The sequence below is a fragment of the Tinamus guttatus genome, unplaced genomic scaffold (assembly GCF_059628265.1).
Source record: "Tinamus guttatus ecotype Peru unplaced genomic scaffold, ASM5962826v1 Tinamus_guttatus_pri_ptg000038l, whole genome shotgun sequence".
Lineage (NCBI taxonomy): Eukaryota > Metazoa > Chordata > Aves > Tinamiformes > Tinamidae > Tinamus > Tinamus guttatus.
This window is the reverse complement of record NW_028288572.1, coordinates 861,681-876,495: the sequence shown is the minus strand read 5'-3', so window position 1 is coordinate 876,495 and position 14,815 is coordinate 861,681. Positions and strand designations below refer to the sequence as shown.

At 37.0% G+C, this 14,815-nt stretch overlaps 1 protein-coding gene across 1 annotated transcript in view; it reads right to left on the bottom strand.

Moving 5' to 3' along the window:
- Positions 1-14,815, bottom strand: part of TRAPPC9 (trafficking protein particle complex subunit 9) — a 359,903-nt gene that overhangs the window by 296,139 nt on the left and 48,949 nt on the right. The window contains exons 13-16 of the mRNA XM_010225586.2: positions 13,135-13,261; positions 11,570-11,702; positions 8,515-8,678; positions 1,351-1,503 (exon numbers count right to left, since the gene is read on the bottom strand). Of these exons, the coding sequence (XP_010223888.2) occupies positions 1,351-1,503; positions 8,515-8,678; positions 11,570-11,702; positions 13,135-13,261 (577 nt within the window). The remainder of the gene's footprint in view (positions 1-1,350; positions 1,504-8,514; positions 8,679-11,569; positions 11,703-13,134; positions 13,262-14,815) is intronic.

Genomic DNA, 14,815 nt, shown 5'->3' with positions numbered 1-14,815 from the left:
AGAAAGGCAATGTATGTAGTATTTCTATTAACACTCTCAAACTACACACAGTGCATGTCATCTGATGATACCAGCAATCAGATCTGCCTTGCTTATTCTGGGAATATGTTGCACAGATTCACATTTTATGGAATTACTGAATCCTTTCCGGTCAAGGGTGAGAAAAGCCCTCAAAAGTCTGTTTTTTGACATCTGTGTATTTTTAACAATATCAAGGCATCTTATTTCCCTCTTTCCCTTTGACCAAGCTTTGCAAAAAAGTTTTAACTATCAAATTCATAAAAAAAAAAAGGGGAGGCAGAGGGAGGCAAGAACTAATCAAGGAACATCCGCATTTTTAGTTTAAAATCAGAAAAAAATAAATGTTTGAAAGTCAATCTCAAGCTTTCCCTCTCACGTTTTCCACTCATTCTTCGTTTAAAAATTATAGTATAATAACAATTGAGAAATTGAGTCCTTCAAAAATAAAGCTTGCGCAGCAAAATGGTGGATATTGTGCACTTAAGCTCCACAGTATTTTGACAAATTATCTATTTTACACCAGGTAAGTTTAAAAAATAAGAGGTCTTTTAATCTTTACCAACAATTTTTACCATACCTAAAAGAACTTGTAAGATAATTCAAAGAACTCAGTCCTGTTCGCTTTGAATAAGCTATGTATATAATGATTTGCTTTATTTTTCCACACTGATCTTTTTTTTATAATTAAAAAAAATATTATGCATAGCTGCAATTAGATCCTGGAAAAGAGTCCAAATGATAATTATGTTTTTATTTATTAAAGTAGAGGAACATCTTGTTTTCTCCAATTCATTCAGTGCAACTAAATCTGTTAGTTGGAAAAAAATAAAGACCTAAATATACAGAGCACAGGAAATACTCTGGTAAGATTTTGTCTTCTAACAAAGAGAAAATCTTTAGCACAAGTATCTGATACTTGTCATTCTGGATAATTCTGGTACATGCAAGCATTATCTTTTTTTGATTCCAAAGAAATATGAGCTTAACCACATAAATCTTTTTTTACATTATGGATATTAGGTGGATTATGCTCTGTCTTTCAGTGTGTCACTGGCAAAATGATGCCAGTCAGGATGAATTCTACAATATTAGAGAACTGAATAATTAACTTAATAAGTATTATCTTTGATGACTACTGAAGTTTGCAAACTATTTTTCTTGGCTTTCATAGGATAAAGATACCACAAACAGACACGTCAATAAGGATCTGTCAAGAATAAAAAATTTATCAGGGCAACATCTCATGACAAGAAAGTTTGGCCAAATTCTCATGTCCAAAGCTGTCACAAGAATCAATACTCCTAACTAAGAAGAGATTTAAAAACTCACCATCACTGAGATCTTGCAGAAGGTTTTCTTGGCAGGAAAAGTCCAGCTTCACTTTAATATTCACAGTAAACGTTGCAATCTTCCCAGGTTTTAAAGGAAATTGGGAGAGGGTTTCTTCTAGATTCCAACTCAAGAAATCACCATACAGCTTCTCTATATTAAACAAAAAAACAAAAAAAGAAATATTTCATGAGCGTAACAATGCTGTTAAGAACGTTTAATTTTATTACTGTTACACCACTATTATTTAACTGATTTGTCATTGTCTGTTTAAATTCTAAAGCATTTAGAATTAACGCATTAAGAATGAATTTAACAGTAGCAAGCTATAAGAGATGTTACTGATATTAGCCTGAAAACATACTGATCACAATGCTCAAAATATCAATTTAGCTCAACACACTCCTAGAAAAAAATATTTGACAATATGAAATATTGCATGAAATATAAGCTCTGAATACAGAATACAGCCTTATGGGAAATTAAGAATTTGTCTAGTTTTCAGTGAGACCTTCTATGCAAAGCCCATCTATGAAATCGTTACACCGATATTAGTTAGTTAGAAATCTGGGCATCATGGTGGACGACAAGTTGACCATGAGGCAGCAGGTGCCCTCATGGCCAAGAAGGCCAATGGGATCCTGAGGTGCATTAAGAAGAGCGTCTCCAGCAGGTCGAGGGAGGTGATCCTGCCCCTCTACTCAGCCCTGGTGAGGCCACATCTGGAGTATTGTGTCCAGTTCTGGGCCCCACAGTATAAGAGGGATGTGGAGCTGCTGGAGAGAGTCCAGCGCAGGGCCACAAGGATGATCAGGGAGCTGGAACATCTGCCCTATGAGGAGAGACTGAGGGAGCTGGGCCTGTTCAGCCTGGAGAAGAGAAGGCTGAGAGGGGACCTGAGCAGTGTATATAAGTACCTCCTACAGTGAGGAGGATGGTGCTGGCCTCTTTTCACTGGTGGCCACCAACAGAACCAGTGAAAACGGCTGGAAACTGAAGCATCAAAAGTTCCACAGGAACTTAAGGAAAAATTTCTTAACAGTGAGGGTGACAGAGCACTGGAACAGGCTGCCCAGAGAGGTTGTGGAGTCTCCTTCTCTGGAGATCTTCAAAACCCGCTTGGACGCAGTCCTGTGCCACGTGCTCTAGGTGACCCTGTGTGTGCAGGGGGGTTGGACTAGATGATCTCCAGAGGTCCCTTCCAACCTTAAGCATTCTATGGTGAGTAACTCTGACACAGCTGTAACATCATTAGATAGTTAGTCACTGAGCACAGGAGAAAACTGGAAAGACTATTCCCTATCAGATTTTATGAAAATAAAGTTCTTTCTCAAAATTGAGATGCAGAAAGATATACACTAGACCCAAGTAGTAAGGATGCTGCCAGACAAGATTAGATGCATTAAAAGATATTTCTGTTATAAATTATTTACCATTGCTCCACATGAGAAATGACATCTAAAATTATTAGTTCCTCCTACATCTGAAGTGCCAAGAAGTATACTGAGGAAAAAAATCCAGTATTTATTCCTCATGAACAGATTAAGATGCTCTACCCAGTTACACAATCTCTTCAGTACTAGGTCTCGTTTGAAATGAAGAGCAGAGAATGTCCATTTCAGGAGGAAAATAATGTTGTTTTAAGTCATGTGCTTTTTCAAACTTGAAGTATGCCAAAAACTAAAATAATGGGTATTTACATACCTTCAGCAAAAGCAATCAGGTATTTTATTAGTAGTATTAGTGTTATTATTAGTAGTATTAGTAGTAGTAATATTTAGAATGATATAGTAACACAGTAACTGTTTCCTGAATTAATAGTACTTCAGACACTAAACAGGCATAAGAAATATTTGCTTTTTATTTCTCTAATGCACTTCAGGAGTGATCTTGGATTTAAAAAAATCACTTAATTTCTTAGTGCTCCACTTTTAATCCTTGAATTTATTAATATTTACAAGAGTGTACAACAATGAGCACTGCAGAAATCTCTTAATATACATGAAGTAAACGTGGCATTTTGACTGGATGCATCCTAAAATGATATTATTAATTTATGATAATACATAGCATTGCAAAATATACTAAAGGCTTCTTCTACAGGCTCATACCAGCCTCCTGTGTTATGTATGGGCATTTCTGAACCTTTCAATAAAATTCACCTATGTGAACTACTCTAGGGTAGGAAGATTGCCTCAACATACATAAACTAGAATGAAAGATCTTTCAAAGAAATCAATTAGAAGTCCTGCTCAAAAAACTGTTATTTTGCATTTACCAAACAAAAAGCAAGTGCACAATTTTCCATTTAATTTCAATTACATGCTAACTGTATTTCCTGAGGCATATCTTTCTTGCAGACCAAATTGTTGCCTTGTTACTCTACTCTAAAAATCAATACAATGGGCTTCTCTAGAAAAATGAAGATGAGATAAAAATAAAAATTCCTGGTAGTAATTCTGTTTCATTAAAGTCACCTCCCCCTATTCTATTGATTAGCTGTGACCACAGCATTCTGATTTTATTTTCAAGAAGAGGAGGAAGTTCAACAAGTACAGCTATCCCTTCTTCCTGATGAGTAAAGGGATGCTAAAGGGATTAATTTTCCTCAGCTGCAGCAGAGAGGAATAATATATGACAAAGGTGGGGGGGATAAATCCAGTTTGAGGAACAAATTATTTCCAAAATGTAATTTCATCTAGGGGGAGATTTGAAGACATTACAAGGGAAAGGACTGCTCAAGTGAGAACAAACGCCATATGAGAGCTTACCCACAATCTAAATTCAGATTCACTCTGAACAGAATTTAGGGTCGTAAAGCCATTGCACATGAGCTCTTTGCACAAAGCAACTGCATCAAATCTCAGATCTTTTGAAAACCACCCTTCATAAAACCATTCATCCTGTGACTGGAATAAAAGTTGGTAAGAAATGCAAAAGACCATGAAGATTGGTGTCAACCAGTGTGGACAAGGAGGAAGAGTCAGTGAGAAAGCCTGACAGCAAAACCACAGCAGGTAGGACTGACTGGGGCAGGTTCCCCTTTGCCATATAACCCAACTCCAACTTCGAAGGTTGTTTTTTGTTGTTAACAAAGGCAAGCAGAGATATTCCAGAATATTCACAGTCCTTAAAAAAATCAGTTACCTGGACCCACGAGTGGATCTCTCACTCATGGTCTGAGCATCATTAAACAGCCATGACTGCAAGCGGATGCGTTCAGAGACCACGGGAAGAATACAGCTAGACAGGTGAATTAATTTCTTTCCGTTTAAATTCCAGAGGTCAATCACTCCTAAGAAAGATCAATGAGGTTTCGCTTCATCATGCAAGCGGGTGCTCACTCCAGAATCTTAACAAGCTGCCCGGCTGGTGAGAACACCTGGCACCCTCTCCTCATGTTTGAAAACATCACTGGGAAACGTCCCCCCGGGTGCACCAGATACCTGGGCTGTCAAAAGGTTTTAGAGTTGAAAATCTAAGAACTGCAGCCAAAGGAAAGAGAACAGGAGGGAGATGTGGTTCTCAGAGGATCTCATTAACAGGAAGATATGGAGAACCACAGTGCCAGTGAAATGAGTTCACCCAAGAAAGGTGACAGCAGAGACCGAAAGGACCACATCAGATGAGACCAAGGATGGCGGCAAGCTCCCTGAATTTGGAAGAGAGGAGGTGACATCTCATGGGCTCCCAAGGTGATGGGGAGGCTGCTGGTTGTGGCAGGCAAAGACACGTAACAGAAAACCTTGAATCATCTGCATCACAGCCATATTTCAGCTGAGGAGCAACAACCATCTGAGACTCAACTTCCTAAGGTACTACAGACAGTGCGTAAGCAAGTGCCTGCTTATGCTCTTAACTTGAGATATTATATCATTACGGTACTTAATACTGAGTTCACAGCTTGGGCTCCTTGTAGGACAGCTTAAACTAGAATCCACATCTTTCCACACGTGCAGTATTTTCAGCCTACAGAACACGTTCATTGACCAAACGGAGTTGCTGGCATGTCCAATTTCTTGTTCTCCGTTAACCCTGGCACTCTGCTTTCCTGCACTGTGTGGCGAGTCCATCTTTATGTGTTTTTGTTGTTACAAGAAGCGCTACACTAAAATGAAACACAAGAGTTCATGAAGAAAAGGCAAGGACTTTGCAGCACTTGCACAAAATTACTTATCATAATTATTTCATTCACTAATATTGGTTCTTTTACTCTGGATAGTCTTTTTCAGGACTTTATGTGAGATGCAAACCATACGGTCATATAATTAGGCACACTTAATTTAAATACTTATTTTTCCAGAATAGAATTTTTCCTCACTGAGTGTGCAGATCCAAATACGGGGGTTTATCTCACTTCTGTGAGCAAGTAAAGGAAATGAATACACAGAAATGAGTTTGCAGAAGGACCCCATTCCTTGCAACATCTCTACTTAACTATGTTATCTTATTGAATGAGTATGATCCTGTAGTGTCCATTAAAAGCAGGGCAAAGGTCCATCCTTTTGGGGTTCTTTCAGCAGAAAACAGAACAGGGATTTATTTCTTCAATATATAAACAGTAACTTTTTACAGAATATTAGGTATCAGGATACATATTTCTGCTTTTGGAAGAAAACAAGTTTTGTTGTCACTGAATAATGAATTACTATTTGATAATACAGATGTTTTACTTTGAAAGTAAACCAACCACTGAAAAGTATTCTGAGGGACTTAACAACAGGAGGTTAGAGTAATGCTGTTATGCACCTATTTCTCCTTAAAACTTGCTTATAAGATGGCAGTGCAATTTTGAAACGACTTTACTACGTTTGCAGATGACATCAGACTGGGATGAGAGGTAAGCAGTGGCACAAGGACTGGTGCCCAGTAACAAGACAAAATGCAACAGGCAGTAACCTGAAACACAGCAAATTCCATCCGAATGTAAGGAAGAACTTTACTGCGAGGGAGACAGTGCTGGAACAGGCTGCCCAAAGAGCTTGTGGTAACTTGATCCTTCGAGATCTTCAAAACCTGCCTGGACACAACCCTGGGCTATGTGCTCTGGGTGACCCTGCGTGAGCAGCAGGGTTGGACTAGATGGTCTCCAGGGGTCCCTTCTGACCTTAACCCTTCTGTGGTTCTGTGATATTTCACTCTATTTGGCACCTGCTATTTCACACCTGGAATTGTGTGTCCAGTTTAGGTCCCCCCAGATCAAGACAGACATAGAAAATACTGGAGGGCCAGTAAAATTATTAAAGAGTTGGAGAATTTGATGTATGAAGACCGGCTGAAGGAACTGGGTTTGCCCAGTTCAGACAAGAGGATGCTCAGGAAAAATGTTAACGCTCCAGCTGCACCCAGTAAACAGACACGAGGCAGCAGGCACAAACTGCTTCAGAGAAAATTCTCTCTGGATATAAGAAAAAAATTCTTTACCATGAGAAAAATGAAACATTGGAACAGGTTGTCCAGAGAAGTGGCATAATTTCCTTCTCTGGGTATCTTCAAGAATCAGCTTGACAGGACACCCTGGAAAATCGAAGCCTGGCTTTCCAAGGAAGGTTGGTTAAAAGATCTCAAGGTGTCTCTTCCGATCTACAGCTTGTTTTCTTCTGATTCTGTTTCTCACAACAGACATTTTTCAATACGTGCAATACACAAACACTTCCTGAAGCCGGTACACTCAAACGCAAGCATCATTCCTCACTTCTCATTCCAACTTCTCAGAAAAGTTGATTTATATTGCATTTTTTAGTGAAGCTATGCTTATTTTTATTATTCATCAAACCCTTTCATGATAAACACAATTATTGTCATGCTTAATAGCATCTAAAAGACTGACAAATATATCAGAAGAGTTCCTTATAAATGATTTCCTATACAGAAAGAACAGAAAAGGATGAAGTAAAATTCAACTTTCACTGAAGTCACAGTTGAGTGTGTCAACTTTTCTCCTTTTTTCCCTCTTCACTATTTCTTAACATAGAACTTTCAGTTGCAGTTATAACTTTTAATTGTGCCAGTTAGGACAGTTGCATGGTTGAAAACGATTGTTATTCCCAAATTCTGAACCAAGTTTAACAGCACAGTACTAAGAGTCTCATTAACACCTTTGACTCAAAGGTCTGTATTTCTCACCATTTAATGTATGTGCTGCATTTGGTCTTTCCATTATATACATACAGCTCCTAGCATATTAGGAGCACCCTGAAATTACTAAAATTAAAATAGCAACTTATTATATTTCTCAGCTTCTAAAATTAGTCTTGTGAACAAGTCTCAGACAGAAAACCTATTCTTAGATGACTGGCAACTTCTATTCTCTCAAGTTGAGAGAAGAAGATCCTCTATTGAAAAAAGAAATTGTGAACTTGAATACTGAGCAAAAATCACCAGGTATCACATTGCATTTTTATATGTTGGCACTGATAAATTAAAAAATCTACAACAAAATATGGTATTTTCAGACCATAAGAAGGTAAAAATCACCTTGCTTTTTGCCAGCAATTGTTCTGTTGCTATCATTTTTATAACAATGCCTCACAGGACAAGCCAAAAATGGTAAACACGCATCACAAAACAAAACCGAGCTTCACCCTACAGACGACATTTTAATGTTAATAAAGAGAGAGTATCTCAGAAGAAATAAATGAAAGCTGGAGAAGTATATACTGTAATTCTTCATAACCCTCAATTATTCTTTTAATTTTATTAATAGCTTATTTTGTTCATTGACTTGTTTTTAGTGTTTTACACAACTTTTTCTTATTGCTACCTGAGTGAAAGAGAAGGTGGTTTATTTACTTCCACTCTCTTACATACACACCAATGTTAATGATAATTTAATTAACTAATCACCTCATTCAGGCTTAAGGAGAAAATAATTTAGATCCAGGATTCCTGCTTTTAACTATTTATTGTCTTAGGGTTTTTTTTTTCAAGTGATACTAAAATGAAATCTAGATTTCCAAAAAGCTGCTGATCCTTCAATGCCCAAATGTTTCAAAGTTTTCTTTGATTTCTTTCTAGGTTTTCTTATATCCTCTTTCATTGCCATGTTTCTACCAACATGTTTCTACCGATCTCACTTAACAGGGATTGTATTTATTCAAAACTGCTCTGATTAAAGCAAAGAAAAAGCAACTCTTATTTCTAAATATATGTCAGCATACGTACCCTTGGTGTTGATTGTTTTTGCAGTGACCTCCAGTTTCTCCAGAGGTTCTGTTCCAATGTTTTCTAGCTTAATGATAAGCTGTTGGGTCTCTCCGTTGTAAAGCTGGACAGACACATTAGTGGAGATTTCATCCCCCGAGGGAGGCTGAAGCGTATGAGCAGATCTGCAGAGAGCAATAAATATGTAAACCAAGTATTAGGAAAAACATGTCAAAAGCTTGTTCAAGTTATTATACTCCATTAACCATTCCCTGAAGATTGACAAGCTACTGCTCTACAATCTTGCAAGATATTTGATATCACTTTCCATTCTAATTTTCGCTAGGATCATTTCTTTTAGAGCCATCAAGGATGAAAGTTAATGTGCAATGTATCAGATAATTCCGATTTCAAACAATATAAAATATTTTCTAACTGTGAAAGCTTAATAAAAATTACTGCCAAATTCCTAACAAATTTAATTATTTAAATAGTCCATTTAAATACTTATATGCATTTATTTAAATGAATGTCAGGAGTTGGATTTTAAAATAACCCATGTGTCAAATCAGTTTTTGAAATAGCAGATATGCACAGACCTATGACAGCACATGGATAAGAAGAATTGAGCAATAACCTTGAACTTCACCGGGATGAAGTAATATGGGAGCTTGGAGAGTGCAGGTTTAGTGGGCAGCTGAGGGCATAAGCCTTACAGGAGTGGATCCTGGAAGAAAATCACTGAGTGAAAGGTGAAACAGTGAATATAAATGAACTATTTAAGGAACCTGGATAAGGGAAGAAGGATGGCAAGACAAGACAAATGGGCAGAGGTTCAATTTCTGACCATATTTTCATGCTACTGCAAAGTAGCCATATGGGATCAAGGATACAAGGGCAAAAGCTACTGAGATTAATGACTGATAAATTTGTTGTCAACCCCCTGTTCAGTAACTTCTCTTGGCAGGTATTTCTGCTACCGATTTTTTCTCAACTTACTAGGTGCAAGACAAGCACCTCCACAAAGAAGTATCGCAGCAGTCTTAGCCTTTCAGAAAGTGTCTTTAGCAACAAATAAATAAAATCTGCCTTTTTTTTTTCTAATCTTTTAAACCTTGTTGTGATATATGTTTGTCATCTCAACTCTCTGAAGTATGGGCATTATAACAGGCAATGGGGGAGGACAAAGGGAATTTCTTTTTTTCCCTCCATTCTGATACACAAAAGAAAAAAAAATCAAGTGACTGCATATTAACAAATGAAAAGAATGGCTATTTTGACTGTATATAAGTATATAAGAAATGTATATATACTATATACATATATGTATATAAGAAATATAGGCCCTAAGGCAGGGGCTTGAGAAGTATTTACATGGAATGATAACAGCCAGAGCAGGGACCTGGCACCAGAGACTCCCCAGCTATTAAAACCTCACCAATGGCCAGGTAAAGAAATGCAGGTGGAGCTGACAAAACCTGTTTTCAGAGGGGATAACATAGGGAACAGAGAATGAATTCCTAACATATGAAAAATGCACCCTATCTACTACATTTGGATGTTAACATGGAGCTGCAAAACAGTGAAGAATTGGCAGGGTGTAACAGCTTGAAGTACTTAAAGTACTTGAAAAGAGTAAAGTGAAAAAAAATGAAAAATAAAGCCCTCATGCAAAAGAAATCTAGTTGATGTTTCATGATATCAGCTGAACATTTATTCAGCAGGTGGAAATACTATGGTCATTTAAAAATATCTGCAATTCCCTCCGTGTTTCAAATTCATCAATATATTCATAACTTTGGCTATCCAATATTAATTTTGATAACAGTTAAACTACACCTACTGCCATAGATTTTTTTAATAGAGGATTTATGAACATGTAACGCAATTGTGGTGTTTTATTATTTTGCTGTCATATCAGGATATTACTTCTATATCTTTGTAATATGATGCCATTAGCACATCCCACTCCATATCAGAAGAACAGAATGCAGTGAGGAAAAATAAGAACTAAACTGATTGCTTTACTAAGTAAAGTATATTACAAAACACAACAAAAAACAGGTATATACATCCCCTAGGAAAATTTAGATAACCTAATTCTACAGTAACAAAAATTTAGGCAGGTACATAAAGAGAAAAACAAGTCCCTAAGAAGAATCTTCCTTAAAATGAAATCTTAATCTTCCTGAAATGAGAACAAATCTCCCCTCAGCTTCAGTGAGAACATACGTATAATTTCTAACAATAGAAATTCATGCACAGCGCACAAGGGAGCAGCTCTCTATTTTTTGAAAAGTTCTAAGAACTGAATGAGATCAATGTCTTACCAGCACTTTCATTACTGTGGAATTAGTCACATCCTTTCCAAAATAAACAAACAAAAACCCACTTTAAATGCCTAAAACCCACACACAACTACTCTGTGCTTTTTTGCATGCATAAAGATCATATTTTAGTTAATTCTTGTACTACTTCAATATATAATTTCTGGAGTACTCTTTGGGGATCCCCACTACACAGAAAATACTGAAATACTGCAGCAAAAGCGGATGGCAGGTATCAAAATGGTTAAGGGGCTGGAGTACATGATAAGAGCCAAAATATATAAATTTGCTGGGTGCAAAGAGCTGGCTTGATTCCGTTTGAGAAGGAGGAAGGCTTGAAGGAGATTTTTACTGCTGTTGTCAACTAGCTAAGGACCCTGCGTGTTGGGTTGGACTAGATGATCTCTAGAGGTCCCTTCCAACCTTAACGATTCTGTGACTCTATGACAAGAGATGGCCACGTTCATTGTGCAGCTGTACAGGGACAAATGAGGACAAATTGCAAGAAGAGAAATTCTCATTGCAGAATTTCACAGGGAAGTTGATCAGACATTGGAAAACATTCCCCTGAGGGGTGATGGAAACAACATCCTTAGAGATATTTGAAACTTGACTAGATATTGTCCAAGTCTTCAACCAAAAAAAAAAAAAAAAAGAAAATTTATGTTTTGTATTTCTCATGTAAGGGTTAATACTGATTTTATGCATGACAAGCAAGGGAAGAGACAGAATCCCACTTTGTTTCTCACCTGGGAAGGGAGGTACTGATCTGCAGCCTCGGCAAGGCTGGCACGACTTCGACAGTACAGCCGTTGGTCTTGACTCCTGGCAGGTTGTCCAGAAGGCAGTCACTGAACACGCCAAAAACTGAAGTGTGATAACCTGATTTCACACAGAAAACACCAGCATATTCTGAAATTAATTGGTTTTGACAGGTCTGAATGAACAGAAAGCTTAGCAGGGGGATCTTGCAAGTACTTCCACTACCAAAATCATTACCTTTCATACCACAATATCATACTAGGACACCAAAATTAAAGATGTTTTCAATCCCCTAAAATTTATAAAAACATCATATCCTACAAAAAACATGTACCTATGTTTTCACATTTATGAAAGGCAAAACTTGAAATAGTCCAGGATTTCCCACTCAGCTTGAAGTTTTCCCTAACCACGAGTCACTGTGTACAGATCACCCTTTTACAACATCACGTCACCTAACCGACTGGTGCACACAAAGATTCTCACCCTTCAACACAAACATTTGTCCATTTCCTCTAAAAAGATTTTAACAAGAAACTGTATCTAGAACCTCAAGTGAAATTCTAAAGCAAATGAATTGTCTAACAAACAAACCAAATCTATAGAATAAAATACACACACACACACACACAACATCTCCCTGCGAAAGGCAGCTCGTTAGGTCATGAGGATGGCGTGAGTCTCTTTCCAGGAGCACCCAGAGACAGTGTAGGAGGCAACAGGAAAAAACCAAAACAGAGGCAATTCCTCCTGCACACAAGAATACAACTCTTCACTGTGGCAGTGAAGAATTTTTTAAAAACTATTTTTTTCCACATTTAGAGCCTTCTTCTTTTGGTGTTGAACTTTAGAAGTTTCTTTTTCTGTAATTCTTTATGCCTGGGACAATGACTTAAACTTGACCATCAGTAATACGCTGCAATACTGCTACTTGTTAAATCTGTCATCTTCTGCCTCTTTTACGAGACTGATCTGCTAGTCTCCTACAAAAGCTCTTTAATTCTCTTTACTTACACAATTCTATTTGCACTTATTAATGAAATGATATCTGCACTGCAACAGACTACCCACATAAGCTAAATTGCTTCTACACAAGCAATTTACAGAAATTTCTGTAATCTTACATGACCACGGTTAATTGAGAAAAATGAACTGCAAAATTATCTTGTGCATTCTCATGAAGAAGTCTAAGAAATTTTTCTCAGAAGATTTTTCAAATGAAAGCATTAATGAAGGGGAGTTTGAGTTCATTATCCTTCTTCTCTTACACTGGAGATATTATTGTAAATATCTCTTCATTGCTACCATTACAAACAAGTGATTTTTCAGCATCGTGGGCTATGTTCTTAATGAAATCTAGCATAGAAAAGGTTTTTTTCTTTTTTTCTTTTTTCTCAGGGGGGCTGTTTTACCTATTGAGTAAAATTCAGAGCAGCAAATGTAGAAAAGATACCAACTGAAACTGTGTCACAGACGCTTATACAATACAAAGAGACTTAAAAAAAATGTAAAGTGTTCTGCTAGGAAGAGAATGGCTAAACATGTTGCTTACCATTGACAGTGATCTGCCCAGTGGTCTGAGGAACTCCAACAAGTGTTACCGGATAGAGACCGGACTCCGCGGGTAGGGAAAGAGCTGCAGGAAGCGATTCAAATTCTACTCCTGCTGTCAAAAGACCCTGGAAATAAGTCATATTAGTCTCCATTAGGAGAGATAAATACTTATATTTTAATCCTTTACATTGCATCATCAGCAAGCTTTTAGGATTCCCTCAATATTGTCCAAATAGTTGCTTTGGTTTTAAAGTCCTAGTGACTCAAGTGTGCACCTAGAATTAGTGCAAGACTTGCATTCAATAGGGAAGCACATGTTCCCAGACCTTTTCACAGTGGGAATACATATGGATTGCAAACAAAAATATCCACCCAGGTATAATACAAACACCAAGAGATATAATCTACAAGATGTTTTTTGTACCTGCATTTAATTGTATCCGCAAATTTATATATTTCATTATATTTTGGACAGTGGAAAACAAACATCAGTGATAGCTATTGCCTATCTTTAATTAACCTTCCTCGCAAAAAAAATTTATCTAGAGGGAGGGAAGATCTGGATTACAGCCAGTCTAACTTTATCTAACTTAAATGTCTAAATTAGCTGCAATAAGACATTCACCTTGCTAAGTTGACTTATTCAGCCTGGATAGCTGCAGTTAGTCTGTATGATTTGCTCCCTTAATGCATGTCAGAGAAATCTCTAAGCTTCCTGACGTTAAAACAAGGGACAAAAACAAGAAATGGAGCCAAAAAATTATTAAATATAAATACAGCATTACTTTCCTGACTAGATTAATTGCTTTTCTAATCTTAATTTATAAGTTTAAGACTTTTGGAAACAGTACGTACTGTTAGAAGTAATATATTTATTGTTGTACTACACTGTGGTTGCTTAAATATTTATTTTTACGACTATATTATCCAGTACTATCCTCTCCAACATTTAATATGGAAAGTGCAACGGAGTTAAACCCCAGTTCTATAAAAATGCTTCAAAGAAATTTCAAGAGTCTGTCAAAAATGTAGATAAGATTTTTGTAAAGACAGATACAAATTAACAGCTTCAGCCAAAAAAAGGCACATGGAGGCTGAAGACCAAACAAGAAGCTATCAGTGATAGCTGCAAAGTCACAACTAGCACTTGCTTTTCCTTCATCTTGACCTGCCAGATACATTTAGTTTACAATGGCCTGACTTGCAAAGGGCCACATAACCCACAAGTCTTCTTCAAGCAGTTCCTAGATAGTGATTAAAATCAATCCCTAATGACCAAAACCAAAATTAAATTCTTCATCAGAATTCTCTCCCTTCTCAAAATACAGTGTTTTGTAGAAAAATTAACCATCACCTATACAATGCATACGATACATAATAAATAAATGTTTTGCATTTAAGATAGTGAACAGGGATATCATGAACAGACTTAAAATATAAGCACGCTCAACACACTTGGCAGGTCCTTGAGTTCTTTTTTGCTTCAGATCTGAAATCACCAACATTCACACAGTGCCTAATACACCCCCAAATTATATATCCTTCATTCTAACAATTATTTCTTTGTAGACTGTTTTTCGCCCAGTTCTACAAACAAGCTTCCACTCACAGCAAATTTCAAGTAAAAACTCATTCTATCATGCTATACTTTCATCACCCAGGATATCAGAGTACTGACG